The 18704-nt window shown below is 40.0% G+C and overlaps 1 protein-coding gene across 1 annotated transcript in view; it reads right to left on the bottom strand.

Annotated features, from left to right (window-relative positions):
- Positions 1-18704, bottom strand: part of RELN (reelin) — a 295055-nt gene that overhangs the window by 117184 nt on the left and 159167 nt on the right. Inside the window, exons 11-12 of the mRNA XM_014963370.1 lie at positions 4721-4866; positions 833-984 (exon numbers count right to left, since the gene is read on the bottom strand). Coding sequence (XP_014818856.1) covers positions 833-984; positions 4721-4866 — 298 coding nt within the window. The remainder of the gene's footprint in view (positions 1-832; positions 985-4720; positions 4867-18704) is intronic.

The raw sequence follows: 18704 nt of genomic DNA, 5'->3' as shown, positions 1-18704 counted from the left end.
AACTACTCTGTGGGTTCAGTCAGGTAAGACTGTCCCACCTCTGTGCTACTCCCATCTCATCATCAGGTGCAACCCTGTTCACTTTGGTGGATTAACACCAGGATCCACATGGATATGACTACGGGAGGATATGACAGGTACCTGCAAAATCCTCTGTGATGCAGTGACGATGACAAAGATATGACTATCCCTTCTAATATAAGAAGTAAGGGGCATCAAGTGAAATTAGAAGGTACAAGACAAGATACTTCTTCATGTGAAGAACTGTTTGACTATGGAGTGGCTACAGGGTCTTGTGGACACAACAGGCAGGTTCTGTTGATAAAAACTAATACCAAGGATCATTATAGACACTGTAGAGAGACCAACCTGAGCTACCTGCTACTCCAGCAAATATGGCATTACACACCTTCATTAACTTCTATATTAAACTGTTTTAACCTGGAGCTAAATGTTTGTATCAGAAAAAAAAAAAAAAAAAAAAAAGGTTGGATAAATTGGATAAATTAATAGAAGAAATACCCACCGATGGCTACTAAACTCAGAGTGCCATGTCTGGTTCAGAAAACTTTTCATCTGAAAGTCAGTGCCATCTGAGACAATATTTTTGGGAGACCTTTTATGTGCCCACCATGTTTGCGCACCTGTGTGGGCATCCAGAAGGGTGGACTTGGTCTGACTGAGAGTGGTTAGTCTTACATCCTCATGGGTATCACAGTCAGGAATCAGAGCTGTCCTCTTCTGAAGAGCACTTAACATAGTTCTATGCATATTGCACAATTTAAATCTCACATGCTCCACATGTTGTATTACATTAGGAATATATACTCACCCATACTGAAATAGAATCTTAAGTTCCCATAACCTGTAGTGTCCATGTATGGAGTGCATATTTTTCTTTCTCCATCTCTGAGAAATACCATAGCTGAGCCAGATTCCAGTGTCCCACATTCGGTACCAATGACAGCTCCAAATACATCCCACCTGGAGAGGTCAACAGCGGGTGGAGAATGTGCAGAGGCACGTTACCGATAAACTCATACAGAACATGTTCCAAGAGTACATTTGTACATACACAAGTAGCTGCTGCTACTCTTACAAAGACCGCAAAATGCAGTGTTTCAAATATGATTTGTACAACATTACTTACATATTCAATACTACTTTTTAAACTCAGTTGACTCAAATAAAGAAAAGTAAGTGTAAATATCTCAAATAAATTGGCAGAAAGGAAGAAAAGCATGCATTACTGAAAAAATGAGGCTTTTAATGAATGCTATTACCAAATATTTAGTGTTGTGTTGATCTATCATCTTCATTATTTTTCTGGCATAAAAATGTTTACAATATAATCGCATTCTGTTTCATTTCGCATAATCTAAGGTTTATAGATCAATGAAACTTGAAAAGCCACATGTCCACCATATCTGCTATACAGTGATTAAATATGTAGGTAATAGCTGAAAATTCTCTCTTTTCATCTTTTTGAGCATTTAGGGTAAGAGTTTTAACTAACACATGAACAGAATACAAAAAGAGACTGTTGTGTTTTTAATATGTGATGATACAATCTTTCTCAGTTTTTCTGCGCAGCATTTTCTCTTATTTTTATTCAGTGATAATTAAAAGAGCTGTTGCAGAATTTTCAATTAAATATTTTTATTGAAAATATGTTTTCATCATGAAAGCATTGGTTTCTTCAAAACTCGATTAAAATATTTTGAAAGATTAGGAACTGTTGAAAACTTGTACATTATTTTGGTCTGATACATTATTATTCATGTTGAAGTCTTAATTAATTCATAATAAACTATTTGAAAAATATAAGGCTGATAAAGCGATGAATTTATTTAGTATCACTAAATCCTGATAATCCAATTGTTGAACTAGCCAGCACGATTCAGGATGAATGAGAAAACACTGAAGTTGGGAAGCCTTTGAGGGAAGGCAGAGCCTTTTCCTGTCCCCTTGCAGCAGAAACAATCTCTAACAGTGATGTGCCATATGACAATTTTATAAACTGTCGTTTCAAGAACTTAACTGTCTATTTATCAGTTTAACTATTCCAACTACTTCAAAATATATTTCTAGGATCTTCCTAAAAACTGCCAGTTTCCCAGTTGACCTAAGCTGTGACAGACCAGCAATGTGCATGTTTGGAAATCCTGCTTTAAAACTGTCAGTCATTTCCACAGGAATTAGCGAGCTTAGCATCACTGAAAAGCTTTTCTGATACAAATATAAATATGTTAATGGAAGCACAGTTTAACCTAACCCTAATTCTGAGGGAAGTATTTTAGTGGTGCAGACTTTTTAAAGATAATGTGCAATATAATCAAAATACATGGGTCTCTCGGGCTGAGGGCAAGCACTGAATTAAACAGTTGTGCCTGCTTTAACTTACACGGCAAAATCTCACAATGCTCCATTGATCTTTTGTATGCTCTATTTAGCTCAATTAAAACACTCTCTGTAGTGACCCACAAAACAACTTGGGGTCATGAATGATGCAGATCATGGATGTTTCCAGGGATCCTCTCCTTTTAGGCAGCATTAGAAATGAAAACTAGAAAATTCTTCTACAATGTTAAAAACGGGCACTTTAATAAAAATGCATCAAAACACTGTCTGTGAGGATAAATGGAGAAAGAACCGGGGTGATGGCACGACAGAGATGTAGACATTCTTGATTAAACTCTCTCCCTTACAAGGGCTGCTTTTGCTTTTGCTGTGAGAGCTGACAGGCTCCAGCTGACCTTACAAAGGGGACCTGGAGAACTTTCTGCAAGCTCTGTCTCAGGTATAAAGTGCTTCTGTGACTATTTAAACACAGCAAACCAGAATTTCAAATAAAGTTCAAATAGCATTCAAAAACATTTCTCTAAGAAGGGATTAAGGAAGCTCATCTATTTGCAGTTGTGTACAATTCCCAAAGCAAAGCCCCACAGAAATGTTGCAAAAAGGGACAGTGATGGTGAGTGTTATAGGATGGGGATGTAGTCTATAACATCACCCGAGTTCAGTGTGTGTTCACGGCTGCATGCAATTTAGACCACCATTCTTACAGCAACAATGGAAAGAAGGAAGTTTCATATATAGAATAAAATTTGAAAAGCAAAAAAAGATGAATAAAAAGTTTAAAAAAGGAAGATGTTGTGAGGTCTTGGGCTGGCCACTTAGTGCCTCAGAAAACAAAGCTTTCCCTGCTAGGGCAGGCTGCCACACCACTGAGATTTTGCATGCAAGGAGCAGATCCAGACCTGGTTCCTGGGACTGCACCAAGACTTGCCATTGCAGCCTGCCTCACTGCAGGCTGGCGGTGGTGGCACCTGAGGACTGGAGCTACACACCGTGGGACAGTGAAAATTTAATATTCCAAATTCAGAAGAAATTGTGAATTTGCTAAGCAGGGTATGGTATAAGCATTTTATTTTCATACTTCTACTCACTGCAGCATTTACTCCTGTAATTAATTTTTAAAAGTTTACGCATTATCTAAGAAGAGGTGTCCTGATTAGAACAGCTGAACATGAGGGATCTGGCCCAACTTAGCGCAACTAAACACCTGGTCCTGTCAACAAACAGGGCAGATGTTCCCAGGTAACACTCCTGTCCTGTTTTCTCAAGATGGAAAAGAGAATGAGAAAACATCTCCAACATATCCCACATGGTCACCTAACCCACAACACACCCCCTCATTTTCTTTCCTTTGTCTGAAACAGCACCCGCTACACCGTGGGTTGATTATTCAAACTGGAACAGAGTTCACAGGGAATATTTTTTCTGTAAGCTCCAAATAAACTGTGTGTCCACAGGACACATTAGCATGTACTTATTAAAAGGTGCTCTTTACCTTCAGCACAGCATAGGCAGCATTTGAATCAGCTGCTAATGATCTGAAGCACTTTGTAGGTTAAAATCAACATTCAGTAGAGACCCATAAATTAACAATGTACGTTTCTCATTGCCCTGGGGTTACAGCAACTAATGAAATTCTTCTTTTTAAAAATAAAAAAGAATCAAGATCACATTGTTGGTTATCTTCTTTTTGTCAGAATTTATACACTGAGGTATATAAAATGATACTTCTCTACCTTCTAGCTGTTTTTTTTAAAGCTCACTCATGTTTTTGGTAAAAGTGGTAATTTTACTGTCGTAGTTGGTTTATTTAATTTCTGTGCCCTTGCAGCAGTCCCTGCTGGATCTGGCTTTACAGGTGTTTTTTGAATCCCTGTATTTATCTAAAGTAAAGATAATAAATTATCAGCCAGATCCTCACCCCTGGCACGATAGGCATGGCCATGCTCTCGGTGCTGGAAGGTGAGAGCAGGCTGCTGCTGCAGCTGTCCTGCCTCCACCTCCTCCTCCTCGGGCACCCGCAAGCTTCTGCACAAGCAGGAGCTCTCTCATGGCAAAGCGTGGCTCACAGCAGGCATCCAGAGGGGGATGCATTTCTCAAGGAATTTGATTTCTTATGGATATGAGTTTGTTAAAAACACTCAGGTGGGACAGAATGAAAAAAACAGATCAACATTGTGAGTTTCTTCAGAATGACTATGTAATTCACAAACAAGACTTTTTTCCATTAAAAGCTCTGGTGACAAAACGGTCTGGAGACAGACTGCTCCTCCTGAGCTTATCAGACTTGTTCCTTCCTAAAATCCACAATTGCCTGTTATTTATTCTACTCTTAGGCCATACACATGTGAGGAGCACTCACCCTTTTGGCTGGCTCTCAAACTCTTCTGCCCACTGCTCCTGGGAGTCCTCCGTGGAAAGGTCCACGTCCCGGGTTGTGGCGAAATTGAACTCACTGCCTTCTGTCCCGTGGAAGTAGATGGAGTTTCCATCTGACTGGCAGCTATGCTGTGGACAAAAGGAGGTGATGTTACATTGGGTTTGCAAGGGCTCATGCACTGCCAGAGCTCAGAGCGAGCTGTTCGTTATCTAATGCCTGAAACAAAATAGAAATAAAAAATGGATGGTCATCTTTTACTGTCCTTGGGCCCTCCCCCAATGAGTGTGTCCTGATCTCATACCTGCTTCCCTACAAATGCACTTCAGACTATTGTAAAGCTGTATCTGCATAGAAAAGACATGTACCGTACCTCTGGGTGTTTTTTATTTCTATTTTAAAGCATTGCCACTATGTTTGGCACGCACACAGCAACGCACACACACTAATAGCTTTAGTAGTATACCAAATATTGCTATAGATACTTTGCCAGCATAAGAGTTTCAAGCTGTGAAACACGTATGAGATCTCCATGCCTGAATTTTGGCTAGCAGAGGTGTTTGCATGTGAAATTGCTATGCATTGCCATACAGTGAACATTGAGTCTGAGTGTATGAGTGAAAAGGCTACATTTGCCATATTTAATTCAAATAGCATAACAAATAGCTCTATAGGCAACTAGCTCTTGTGACACAGCAGTCTCAGGGGGTCTCTGAGGCTGCCCCCAAATCCAATGCATCCACTTTTCCACTGCATTTCTGTATATACCATCTCAGCAGCATCAAATGAAGCCACGGGTCTGCCCCAATGAACCCTGAGTACCAAGAGTCACCAGGAGTATTGGCCTGGAAGAAGCTGTCTCTAAGGAACACATAGGGGCTACAGTACAGATTTTCTTCTTTCCTGCTTTTGCCTTCTTGTGTGACTGATGAAATGGTAAAAGTTTGCAAAATCTGTGCAGCTGAAACATAGAAGAAGAATTACTTGGCCTTAATGCGAACTGAGAACTTGGTATTTTACTGAATTGTTCGTATTACAAGAAATACTGATAAAAGTAATAATTAGCTCAAATACTTTTTGGGGGGGGGAAATCTTCGTTGCAGTAAAAGCGAAGGCTGTAATAAGAAATGATTAATTAGAGTAAATTCTGCATTCTTACTACAGTTCAACATCTGAAAAAGAGACACAATAATGCCAAATTGCATTGACCTTTTCAGCATTGTCTACGCAATGCCCCCTTGTCTCTGAGCCCCTTCATAACGCGCCAAGGGAAGGTACCACAATCGCCTCTTCTGCCTTTAAAAAGGTCATGGTAGTGTCATGTAAGTGAATAATTAAATTTTTAACAAATAGAAAGATGTGGCAAGAAATGAAAACTGCCCAGTACATCTTTGTCTATGGGATTTTATGAGCCAAATGCAAAATAACACATCTTGTCATATTCTGTAACTCTTCATTCATTTACCAATGCAAAAAAAAGATACGACTGAAATGATTTTGTTGATTATTTTCAAGTATGGTTGCCTATAACTCAGCAATTAATTTATATTTAGGAATGTAATATGTGACTACATTTTTAGAGATGTCTATAGATTGTTAGAAAAAAATCTGAGTACTTGATGTCTGATTTTAGTATAGAGACTTTCTGGTCTTTAGAGGAATGACAACAGCTCTGTGTTTATGAACAGTGACTAAAAATCACTTAAAGAAATAAACACACTATAAAAATGTAAAGACTGTTTCAACTGCTAAAATAAGCAAATTGCTGTTAAAGTGTTTTTCTTCCAAAGAAAGGTCAAAGCAATAGAAAGATTCTGAAGTGTTGATCATTTATCACAGAAATTAAATAGATTTTGTCACAAGTCTCCTTGCTCCGTTAATGCACCATATACACAGTGCACCATATACGCAGCTGCTGCCACTGAAAAGGCAGAATAATTTACACATAAGATATTTTATAATTAGCACAAATTAATAAAACAGTTCTGTATTTTACTTCTTTTTGAAAAACACTGTTTGCACTAGGCTGTTTTTTATAGTAGACTGAAAAATGGCTTTTGTTCACTGATTTTATCCTTCATGCTCACAGGTACTGCTAACTTCAGAATTTAAAGAATAATTCATCTATTTTGCTCCTTGCTTTTCAGCATTTTCTTCATTTGTTGAACAGAAATGAAGTATCCTTCATCTGTCAATCAATCTGCCACAAAACTCCTATTATCTGCAGGCAGTCAAGTAAATACACTAAAAATAAATATACGGGCTAAAACTTAATTCAAATTTATACATAACCCTTCATCTCTTAGGAAACAAATAGACAAATAGATCCTACTGAGCTAGTTATTACAATTGCATAAAAGCTTTAGGAAATCCTTTATAAGCCTAACTTATTTGTTAGGTGCTAAGGTATATACTTGATAGTGGGGCACGTAATTAGCAATCTCTTGCCTGATGAAAGCCACCTATTAAAATAAACACAAAACAGACACAACCCCATTATCATTTAACGTTTGTATGTCCTTCTGCTGCCTAACAGAATATTTACTGAAGTACGTCTGCTGGAGTTTCCATTTTAGGTTGTCAAGGTAAATAAATGGGCAGTTTGGCAAAAGGGTGAATATGTAATTATTTATACAGTGGTGTATGATCAACCCTTTATGAAAGCTCAAAAGGATACAGAAGTCTCATTTATTTCATTAGTTCTATAAAACTATCTCTGTGCTTTTATAGACAGTTCCACAGTGTCTATGAATATGTATTTCATGCATATTTCATGTGTTAATGACCCACACAATATATGCCTCAAATCACCCTCCGCTCGTGTTAGATTTCAAACTCCTGTGAAACAGCTATGCAGAAGAAAAGTTCCAACTCAGTTTTAACTCCCTCTATTATACTACATACCTAATGAAACCAGTAACAGAAGCAGATTACCTTTAAGGAGAGTAAGAAAGATGCTCAAAACACACCTATGGCTTCTAAAGTAGTTCTGAGGATGTGCCATCATTTTTGTGTATGTTCTTGTCCCAGTGCCACCATTTGGGACCCTGGACACATGTCCATGGGAGAAGCAGGTGAGGATCAGCCCCACCTCCATGAGCTGTGCTGCCCCAGCAAGGGCCAGGGCTCCTCTGTTCATGATCTTGTCCTCTTCCACCTGCCACATTTCTCTCGCCTGTATAATCATCACCCCCTGGTTCACATTTAGCTTCCATATTTTTCTTTCTATTTTCCAAGCAGTCTCTATCTGTTGCTGCTTTTACTGCTCTATTTTCTCATTCTATGGGCTGCTGAGGAGTGAACAACCTCAAAGAGCACTCAGCCAAATTTTCCAGGAGCAAAGGAAGCTCCACAGGAGATGGTCCCTCACCAGCATTGCCCCCAACTACCTTGTCGGTCTTGTTCAACATCCAGGAGGCTGCTGAATGTGTTGAATTATTTTGCAGTTTTGTAATAAGGCTTGAACAGATTAGAGGCTGAATTGAAACCATCAGACTCCTTTTCTCTTGGGCTCAACCCAGGATTTGAATCCAAGCCTTTAGAAACAAAGTACAATTTACATCCTGTGCTGCCTGTTTCCCAAATTAAAGGCTTTCCACTTGCAGTGGTAGTCTCTATACTTCCAGCACTTCAGGACTAAATTTTACAAGTTTGGTTTTTTTGTCATTCCAAAGTGATAAAAAATCTGGAATGAACAGGTACTGCCTTTTGAAACTAACTGGATTACATTCTCCCTAAACTGGAGATACTGCAGATCTCTCTATGTAGATGTAGAATTCTCTACAAATTTAAGATTCAGCTTGTTCTCTGTTTCATTTTTATTTACACCTAAATGATTTATAAGATAAGAACAAATTAGCTTGCTGCGCAAATTTTGTAACTACAAGGGCCAAATGACAGCAACTTGTAGGATATTTCTCCTTGTTACCATGGAAGCATCAGCTGTAGGTCCAGAACTAAAGAGTTTAATTTTATTCCAACGGGATGAAAAGCATACGGAACATCTAACGTGTCCTTGCACAAATTACAACACTGAAAAGTTAACTAATTTGTGAGAAAATAAATAATTTGGGGAATAAACCCTTTGACAAATCTGATAACCTTCATTAAACAAAGTTTTCTCCCAAATCACCTACATAATGGAACTGAGGACACTTGCAGGCACTTGAATGGAGCCACTTCACAACAGCAGCTACTTCCTATTGTCTGCAACTGGAGTGGGACTATCAGCCTGCCAGAAGTAAACTGTTGTGTTCCTAAATAAACAACCCCCGCCGGTTGCCAAAGGGAAAGAAGCCAAGTTGTGTTCAGTAACGGTGGTCATCCCAAGGGAAAATAAAACAGTTTAATTTAATCTGGCACTACTAATACTATTATTCACTTGCTGCAATTGCTAAGCTATTGCTTTGCATGAATAGGGCAAAATGAAAATTGGCTGGATGCATTCCCATATCTCAGCATGCTTGGGTTTGCTTTCAGTCTAATCTTCACTCTGAATTTTCTGTGTTTCTGAAGTTTGTCTACTGGATACTTATGGTATCATTGCTTTTCCTCTGCTTTTAAGGTCCTGCATGGCTCATCCTCATCTGCTTCCACCATCTCCCACATGCAACACCTCATGGCTCGCTTTTCCTTGATTGCCAATGCTTGTCACTACATCTGCTGGTGAGATGACCAAACTTGCATGCCCTTGCCCATTCTGCCCACCATGTTTGGCAAATTCCTCGCAAGATGATGTCCTTCAGACACTTAATGTTTTCCTCAACAAGCCCTGTCATTGATTACACGGAAGAATGCACTGCTTATCAGGATGAGCACTCTCCCCTCTTGTAATATTTCTTTTTACTCTCACATCTCCCCTGTCACAGCTTATGTCCGGTTTTATAAATGGATTGCAATTTCCTGGGACACAGACTTTTGTGCCTGAAGAGTTGGCAGTGGTACATTCCTTGCTCAGGGCTCTGATGCTGCAATGGTACCATTATTAAAAAAAAAAAACAAAACATTTTCATGCTAAAATTGCTGTTATCTATGAATATTTCTAGTCTAGGAGTACAGTTCTTAGCTAAGTTGTCTATGAAAGCCAGCAAGTCTTCAGGTGAGCTTTCTGTTGTACATTATGAGGGCACTAGCTAATAATTTGAAGACACAGACTATAGGAAAGAGTAACGCATGGTTTCAAAATTTAACTTTCATCAGGAGTCTGTCACCCCTTTTTATCCTACTCTATACTCCTTACATTTTACATCTACCTACAGCTTTCACCTTTTTTTCATAGGTGTTTTTAGGAAAGCTTCTTGATTGTCTGAGATGCAGAAAGGTTTCAGTTAGGACTGCTCAAAACCGTTGGTCAGCAAAAGCAGGGAAATCAGATTTGGTGAAGTAGGTACTTTCCAACTGGACATGTTTATGTTTTCATAAATAAATACTGACCAACCTTCTATGGCATCTAAGCAGCTTCAGGCCTCCAAGTAAGATCTGGGATCCTGTATCACATAGCATGCCTGAATAATCTTTGTATTTTAGAGACTTGCATATAAAGTACCATGTAAAGAGACATCTGCTGCCCTCAGCATGACCCATCGGCTCGGAGGAACCTCTGGAGGTCTCCCGTTCACCCTGCCATGTGCATCAACCAGAACAGCCTATGCCACAGTTGCAGCTAAGGACACAGCCCTGAAGATTTTTAGAAGCTCAAAAGACAAAGATTGGGAATGTAAACAGAAACACTGAAGTTCATCCAGACCAGCTTCTGTCCCAGTTGTTCAAGTCAAACTTGTGAATCAATAAATACCTCTTGGCTTTACAGTATGGAATTTCTTTACTTGGAGAGCAGAACAGAGGGCAACTAAATGATACAACTGTGCCATTCGGAAAAGCATCAACAGGAAACACTAGTGTGAAATTCCTCAGTGTAACAGATTTTTGGCTGAGGTGCTGCATATCATCTTGCTGAGGCTCATCCCCACACTCCCATGAAAATGTTGTTCACCTCTGTGCCTTTAAAGTATCCACAGTCATCTTTACCATCATTTAATTAGGTTTTTATCAGAGACGAACACTGATGCACCTCTTTATATTATCTCTCCTGGGCCTAATGGCCCCGATGATTCTTTCAGACAGCTGTAGCTTCACAATTTATTTTTTGGCGACATTTCTTGCATTGGAATGAATGTGTTGGGCATTTGGGCAGTGCCAGCTTGCAAAGGGCTGACAGCAGATGGAAAGAAATCTGCCCAGTATGCCTTCACCTCTACACGAGCAGAGGGCCATCAATTTCCCCCATTAAGGAGTTGTCACGCAGCCCACCCAGCTGGAGGAGCATCTCTCATAGCCAGGCTGGCTGGTGAATGCTATTCAAATACAAAACGCACTTTAAAAGGAAACGAAAATATCGTTTGTCGGCAAATTGAAAATGCATGGCTTTGACCGCAGCCAATTTTTTAATGACTGTAATATTTTAAGTGATTATTTTTGCCACTTCAGATTGCTCCTTAGAGAGGAGAGGTTTTTTTTAATTAAAATCTAGGCAATGCAAACAGATGAGATATGAGAAGCAGAGGAACAAGAAAAAAGATGAAGAAAATTAATTAAAACAGCATTGTCAATGGAGCTATAAATTAGATATTGTGTCTTTCTGGGAATGAGTCATTCAGGTTTTCAAAATTTTTAGATGTTGACATGATAGCAGGTAGAAGGATAGACTCAGTCTTGATAAAATCATACTCTGTTTGCAACGTCTCAGCCAGCAAAGGTAGGATGACAGAATTTAGGACAGATTCTAAATTCTAAATTCTGTGGATTTGATTATTAACGCTTCTGGCCTGAAGTCCCTTCTTTAACCATAGGAAAAACCACAATGTGATTAGAATACTTTCCCATAAGATAAACAGGGCTATAATCTTTCCCACATGCTACATTTTTACGTAATTTAATATAGGTTACAGAAGGAAAACCTTGGCTGCTCCAACAGGCCAGGTGCATGGAGGGTTATAGTGCACCTTCCGTTTCCAAAACAACGGGATGAAACTTGTCCTGTGACACAGTAACAAACAGTTTATAAAGTGTGTTTTCACTCATCATTTCTCATTATAGACTGTTATTCAAATGCTAGTGCTCAAAATACTTTGCTTGTTTATGAGAGATTCGTATGATTTGTATGGTTCTTAATTTTCTAGGACATTTCATGATGTTTGTACAACACCGGTCATTCTGGCAATGACTGATTTCCTTAATGAGTCATTTAACTGGCATGAACTGAACTATTCCTCTATGTTATTGGAAACTATTGATGTTTCTTGCACTCTCCAGTGACTATGATTAAACCTCATCTTTTCTTCTGAAAGTAATGATGTGTATTTACACCACTGTAAAATTAGAGTGATAAAGAGTCAACCAAAGTTGTTCCTACTCCTTGGCATCTAATGGGTCAATTAATGTTGTTTTTATTAATGTTCATCTCACAGTGACCTGCAAAGACCAAATTCTTTCCTTCTAGGAGGCAGGAAAGACCCCTGGTGCTTTGACGCCAGCTCAGAGCTAAGGCTGGCTCCCTGCCACCCCCTGCCACACTTCTGAGCCACAGGGAACTGGCATGGAGAAAGGTGCAGGCTCAGCATCGCTGCCCGACAGCGATTCTCAGCTGCCCAAACAACTCACAGCACCACGGCAAACCACCTATCAGTTCTAATGGCCCCCTAGGCATTGTATCTAAGTATTATTATTTTAATTAAAAGTGTGATTATTAACCAAAAAAAAAAAAAAAAAGGCAAGAGCAAGTCCATGCAAGGGCTACATCCATGGATATGCATATCCTGTGGATGAACGGATGCCTCCTCCTGGGCTCAGAGTGCCCACACTCTCACTAAAGGGAGCCAGTCGACAGGTTTTGTGCACCCTGCTCCGCTTTCTTCATCTCTCCTCCCCTCTCACACTCCTCCTTCCACCCACAGAGAAGCAGGGCTGGTTCTCAGATGAGGTGCAGCAGGAAGCCTGCTCACTTCCCAGGAAGATGTGGTGGATAAGGGCTCCTGCAAGGCAAAGCAGCTGGCTAGAGGGCTGGGTTTGGCCCACAGACCAAATACTGCCTTGCTATATCTTACTCAAAAACAAAAGACTTGTCAGAAGCATCTATATCTGTATAATTTTGTCCAATATAAGATCATAGCAATCTCAGTCTGCCATTTTCACACTGGCATACCTAGAGCATCACCTTTCCTCCTGCAAACAAATACATTTGATGTAATTAAGACAATGGGTGCCTCAGGTTTTTTGTAAACAAGAATTTAAAACCAAAAGAGGAAAATAAAATCTTGTTCGTTTCATCACAAACAATTAAGCCCAACAAAGATATATATATATCAGGATGTTTGTTTTGAAAGAAGACTATCCAATTAAAAAAAAAAAAAAAAAAAAAGGCAAGAGCAAGTCCATGCAAGGGCTACATCCATGGATATGCATATCCTGTGGATGAACGGATGCCTCCTCCTGGGCTCAGAGTGCCCACACTCTCACTAAAGGGAGCCAGTCGACAGGTTTTGTGCACCCTGCTCCGCTTTCTTCATCTCTCCTCCCCTCTCACACTCCTCCTTCCACCCACAGAGAAGCAGGGCTGGTTCTCAGATGAGGTGCAGCAGGAAGCCTGCTCACTTCCCAGGAAGATGTGGTGGATAAGGGCTCCTGCAAGGCAAAGCAGCTGGCTAGAGGGCTGGGTTTGGCCCACAGACCAAATACTGCCTTGCTATATCTTACTCAAAAACAAAAGACTTGTCAGAAGCATCTATATCTGTATAATTTTGTCCAATATAAGATCATAGCAATCTCAGTCTGCCATTTTCACACTGGCATACCTAGAGCATCACCTTTCCTCCTGCAAACAAATACATTTGATGTAATTAAGACAATGGGTGCCTCAGGTTTTTTGTAAACAAGAATTTAAAACCAAAAGAGGAAAATAAAATCTTGTTCGTTTCATCACAAACAATTAAGCCCAACAAAGATATATATATATCAGGATGTTTGTTTTGAAAGAAGACTATCCAATGCCATTCCTATTAATTAACAGCATATTCAGACATTTGGATATCTGCTCTGGAGCTGGGGGTGTGGTATAGCTTAATCAGCCTCTTTTTTTGCCAGACTCCTAGGCCTGCATGCATGTCTTCCCTGCTCAGTGACACACAACAACACAGGGGCAGGAAGGACCTGCAGATCTAAGATGTGCTTAGTCCTGATGTGCTCAGGGTGTGGTGGAAGGTCAGGGAGTTTTATGGATACATTTTCAGCATATTTTTCTGAGTGCGAGTGTTCACTTCTCCCATTCTCATTTTATACAGTTTTCTATTCTACTAAGCTGGCACAGGTTTCTGGGAAATTAAAATGAGCTGAGGGGTTAAAATGTGTAAGGGGTTTACTGTATCAAGATATTTGGATAGGGGCGTTTTCAGGATTTTTTGGTCATGTCCATGGCAGTGAATAACCTGAATCAGGTACCATTCCCTGATCCTAAACCCAGCCTGCTCAGTGAGGCTGGTGCAGACCTTCCTTCTTCCCCCATCCCATGTGAGTCGGGGCTGCATGCTCTCAGTGCAGCAGCACAGACACCCTCAGGTATAGTCCCCAGGTCTTGCAGACCAAACCAACTAAGCTGACCAGCTGGACTGCAAACTTCAGCCACTCAGTGAAGAGAGGCTGTAACCACCATGAAACAACAATTCTGTTCCTTGAGTCTTTTAAAAGGTGAAAAGTGTCCCTGGGTTAACACATCACGACCAAACACATCACCCTTCTAGTGTTTGTAATGATCTGTACTGCTTTTTCCTAGATGTGGAAAAATTCCAGAGACAGGTGGCTTGGTCTCAGTGCTATTTTGATGTAATCAAAGCACAGCAGAGACATGAACTATAAGACTGCTGAGGTTGTCTCCCTTCTCATCCTCAGTTTTTGAGCTTGCATGTGCAACCTTGGACCAGAGCAACCAGAGAAAACTAAAAAACTTGGCAAATGTTGTACCTCAAAACACAACAATTTCTGGTCAAATATACAAGATAGATGAAGTAACCACTGAAAGATGAGATCACTTTTTTGTTCTATAGGAGTAGAGATCCAAGAAGCATTACTGAAGGAAGATTTCATCTTTTCCCCCGATTAGCTATGAAGTCTTGAGCTCCACAAACCTTTAACAGCTCTCAGAGCACATCACTGCTTCATGCTTTTCAGCCATTTCAACCACCAGTGCAACATCCTAACCACGCTCAGTTGCAAGACCGTGCTCATGCCCAGAGCTGTCACTGGAAATATTGAAATGCAGTCAGGAATTTATCCTGTTCAACACCCTTCCACGCAGTCCAACACAGATAAATACGTTCCAGTGGATCCAATTAATCTCCTAAGGGTTACTTGGCCTTGCTAACAGCATCTTTCTTGTCTTTTGCTGTCTTCTTTGGAATCGAAACACAAAAATTCAGTGGCTTATCTCTCAGCTTGCTTCCTATTTCAGTAGCCAGTTCCAGCTGCGTCTGCAACCAGCCATGTGCTTTCAGACGAGTGGCAACCGCTCCTGAGCGCAGCAAGAAACATAATGAAATTCCTGGTCCAAGCTCAAGCAGGCTGAGAGAGGAGGAGAAACTGCTTCCCAAGCTGGGCACAGGCAAATTCCCACAAGTGCTTACTGAGAACACACTCTCCAACTCCAACAGACTGGAGTGAACACGTTGGTGCATAGTTACCATTACTGCTTGCACTGTACGCTCCAGTGACTGAATCCATCACAGAACCTAATCCAGGACCCAGACAACAGTCTTCATGGTAACACTTTTCTTTGTTTTAGCTGTCTTTTTACCTTATTAATCCAAGCAGCTATTAATTTGAGCAGTTCTTCCAGCAAAACTCCTGGATTTGTAATGTTTGCTACTTATTTTAGTAGAGCTCAGGTAGTACCAAAGGAAACTTTCTACAGAAAAAAATATACTTTCTTTGCAACTTGAAAAGCATCCACCAAGAGCGTGTACCAGATACAACAAGCAATTCTAAAGGCCACCTACTGAACAACTATTGGGAAAGAACTTGCTGAACCACATCTAAATATGTGAGCAACAGCAACATTTATTCTCAACAAACCATATCTTAATGCCTTACTAACAAAGTAACTCACTAAGGCAACAAAACTGTATTTAATGACAGTTCCCTTAAAAGGTTTGGGATGGTTGAAAGATGGTGGGGTGGGCAGTTCTAACACGCAAGGACCATAATGAGGCCAGTAACCATTCTCTGGCCTTGACAGCAAATGAGACAGCAGACTTTGCACCCACCTGGGCTACCACTTTCCTCCCAGAAGAGTGGTGTCATCCCTGCTGCCTACTGGAAACAATCCCTGGCCCATGCATGAGGGTACACACCTTGAAAACAATGCCTGGGAGATTGCACAAGCCCAAGCCAAGCAAGGGGGTGTTGTGACAACTACGGTGTGCAAAATCACGGGCTCATGTTTGTACCCTTGTTTACTTCATTCACTACCCTGGATGTGCCACAGAGCCTCCAAGGAGAAGGTCCCACCATTTGAGCAATGCCTACTGGGGCAGTCAAGAAGTGAACACTTAGATAAAGACTGTTTCTACTCCTTTTTCTACCAGAAATAAGTGCTCTTTTTTACTCCTCTTTCAGTTCTGACAGCCAGCTGGAAGAACTATCTCAGTTTGGCACTGCCCTTCCACCTGAGAAATATGCAAAATCAGTCATTCTGGATGGTGAAAGGTGGAGAGCAAGAAAGGATGAACACAGAAAACAATGCCAGTAAATTGAGGAAATTTAGAAAGATCCTTGTTTCTTTATGTTTTTCTTAATATTTCATTCCCTCAGTCCAATGAAATTACTTATATTTATGGCCCAATTTAGGAAAAGAATTGACCCACCGTTCTGTATATACAAATCAAAACTGACTTAGACAACAAATAACATCCAGAAATGTGACTGTTGGCATTGCCAAGGAAACTCATAAGGAAAAGCACTGAAGGAAGCCAGTGAAGAAGTTAAAAACTTCAAGAAAGATTCTGAAGGCCAGTTTATCTAAAATAGTTATTGACAAGGGATAGGAGGTTGTGAATTGAAACTTGTACAACACAAACAGGCTTGGATGGCAGAGAAAAGGTCTCATCAGCTTGAAATGGAGTTTGAACATAGTGATAGACCATGGGTATGGAAACTTCTTTAAAAATCACAAGGGTGAGAGTTCTAAAAGGGAAGACAGTTTAGCAAGGAAATTTGCTGATCCCTTACTAAAAATGTAAGTAAAACTTTAAAACTTCTATCCATACTTTCTGAACAAATATCAGGACTATTTAGCAAGCTTTAGATGTCTGGGAAGCAAAAGGACTTGTAGGAAAAATAGACCCAGAATTAGCTTTGATGCAAGCTCTCCCCGTGGCACTGTCAGGGTTTCTCCAACGTTATTCGGCAGGCCAATGCCTTTGGCTATGATAGAGAAACCTCCTACCAGCTTCCCCCAGGTTCTGTGAACTCCTGCAGCCTGAGGGCGTTAACGATATTGGGAACCCTGTGAAGGTGGTACCACCCATTGCTGCTGCCATTCTGCCATTATAGTGGCCAAGGTACATGATGGCTGTGAAATACTGCTTGAAACAGAGGTGACTGGTGTGGGAACATTTAAATTGTGGTGTAATGCACAATATGCAAGTATTGTCATCTTTCTATTTACACAAAATAGTATGTTTGTGATGAACTGAAATTAGAGCTATGTAAAGGTTTTAAAGAAAATATTAGAAGTTTCTTGGAAAGTTTTATATAATGTTCCAATCCTCAAAAGCACAAAAACTTTGTCAAACAAATTGTCCTTGGTGTTATAATGCTAGGACAGGGTCTATGCTGAATCTGATGTAAATCTTGACCCAATTTACAGTTTTACTTTTGACATGACATGAAATTCACATTGCAAAATCTGTTCAAATCATATTTGGCAAGATTGTTCCTGAAAATTTGAGGAAAACTGGAGCAAAAACCTTAAAAATGAAATATGAGTATGGAAGTACTCTGGTGACAATCCAGATACACTAAAAATGTTTGAAAGAACTACAGGATCCCATGAAGAATAGAAATCCTGCATCACATATTGCCATAATCCAGTGTGGCTACACCACAGCCTTATACATTTCTTTAACCTGGTGTAGAGCCTGATGTCAGCTGGGAACAGACAGATGCACAGAAGATGACCTTGGAGGAAGGGCAGGTTGGTGGATCCTCACTGGCATCTCATATAAGATCTAAGCTTGTAAGTGATTTCTGTCTAGAAGCACTAGGGGATCTCTGAATTTAGGTCCCTTGTCTTTCATGAAACTATAGTCGTGTATTGACACAAATACGCTGAGTTTAACTGAACAAAACAAAAAGACCCAATAACAAAAAAATCAATAACAAAAATAAAAGAGGTTTATTTGCTAAAGCTTAGATGCTGTTTGTGCATCTTTCAGAAGAAGCAAGCAGTGTCCAAGCTTGGCCACCTGAGACAATGTAACTGCACCTGTGGCACATTAATCCTTCCTTTGCTTTCACACTTTCACATGTGTGAGCTGGATTTTAAAATCCAGAGATAAAACTGACAACACAAAAAATAAATGTAAACTGATCACAGAAAATTACTTCATTAAATATTCAGGACATTATTTGATTCTAAAATATCACCAAAACCTTTGTCATTGTAGTTTAAATGATCTTACTAAGTAAAAAAAAAGTCAATATGCAGGTACAGTGAGTGGATTAGTGGGATTATTTTTTTCTACAACGATTAATCTGAAACTATCCTTATCAGGTTCTGTGGGAAAAGGATGAGGCCATAATCAACCTCTTACTGCCCTCAGTATTCGACATCTGTTTCCTGTGCAATTGCCAAAACCATTACCAGCACCATAAACGAACCCTGATATCAAAACTGCCTTTTTTGTGAATGAAAAATAGGATG

The sequence above is a fragment of the Calidris pugnax genome, unplaced genomic scaffold (assembly GCF_001431845.1).
Source record: "Calidris pugnax isolate Ruff unplaced genomic scaffold, ASM143184v1 scaffold44, whole genome shotgun sequence".
Taxonomy (NCBI): Eukaryota; Metazoa; Chordata; class Aves; order Charadriiformes; family Scolopacidae; genus Calidris; species Calidris pugnax.
The sequence above is the reverse complement of the archived record's forward strand: the minus strand, read 5'-3'. Positions and strand labels throughout refer to the sequence as shown.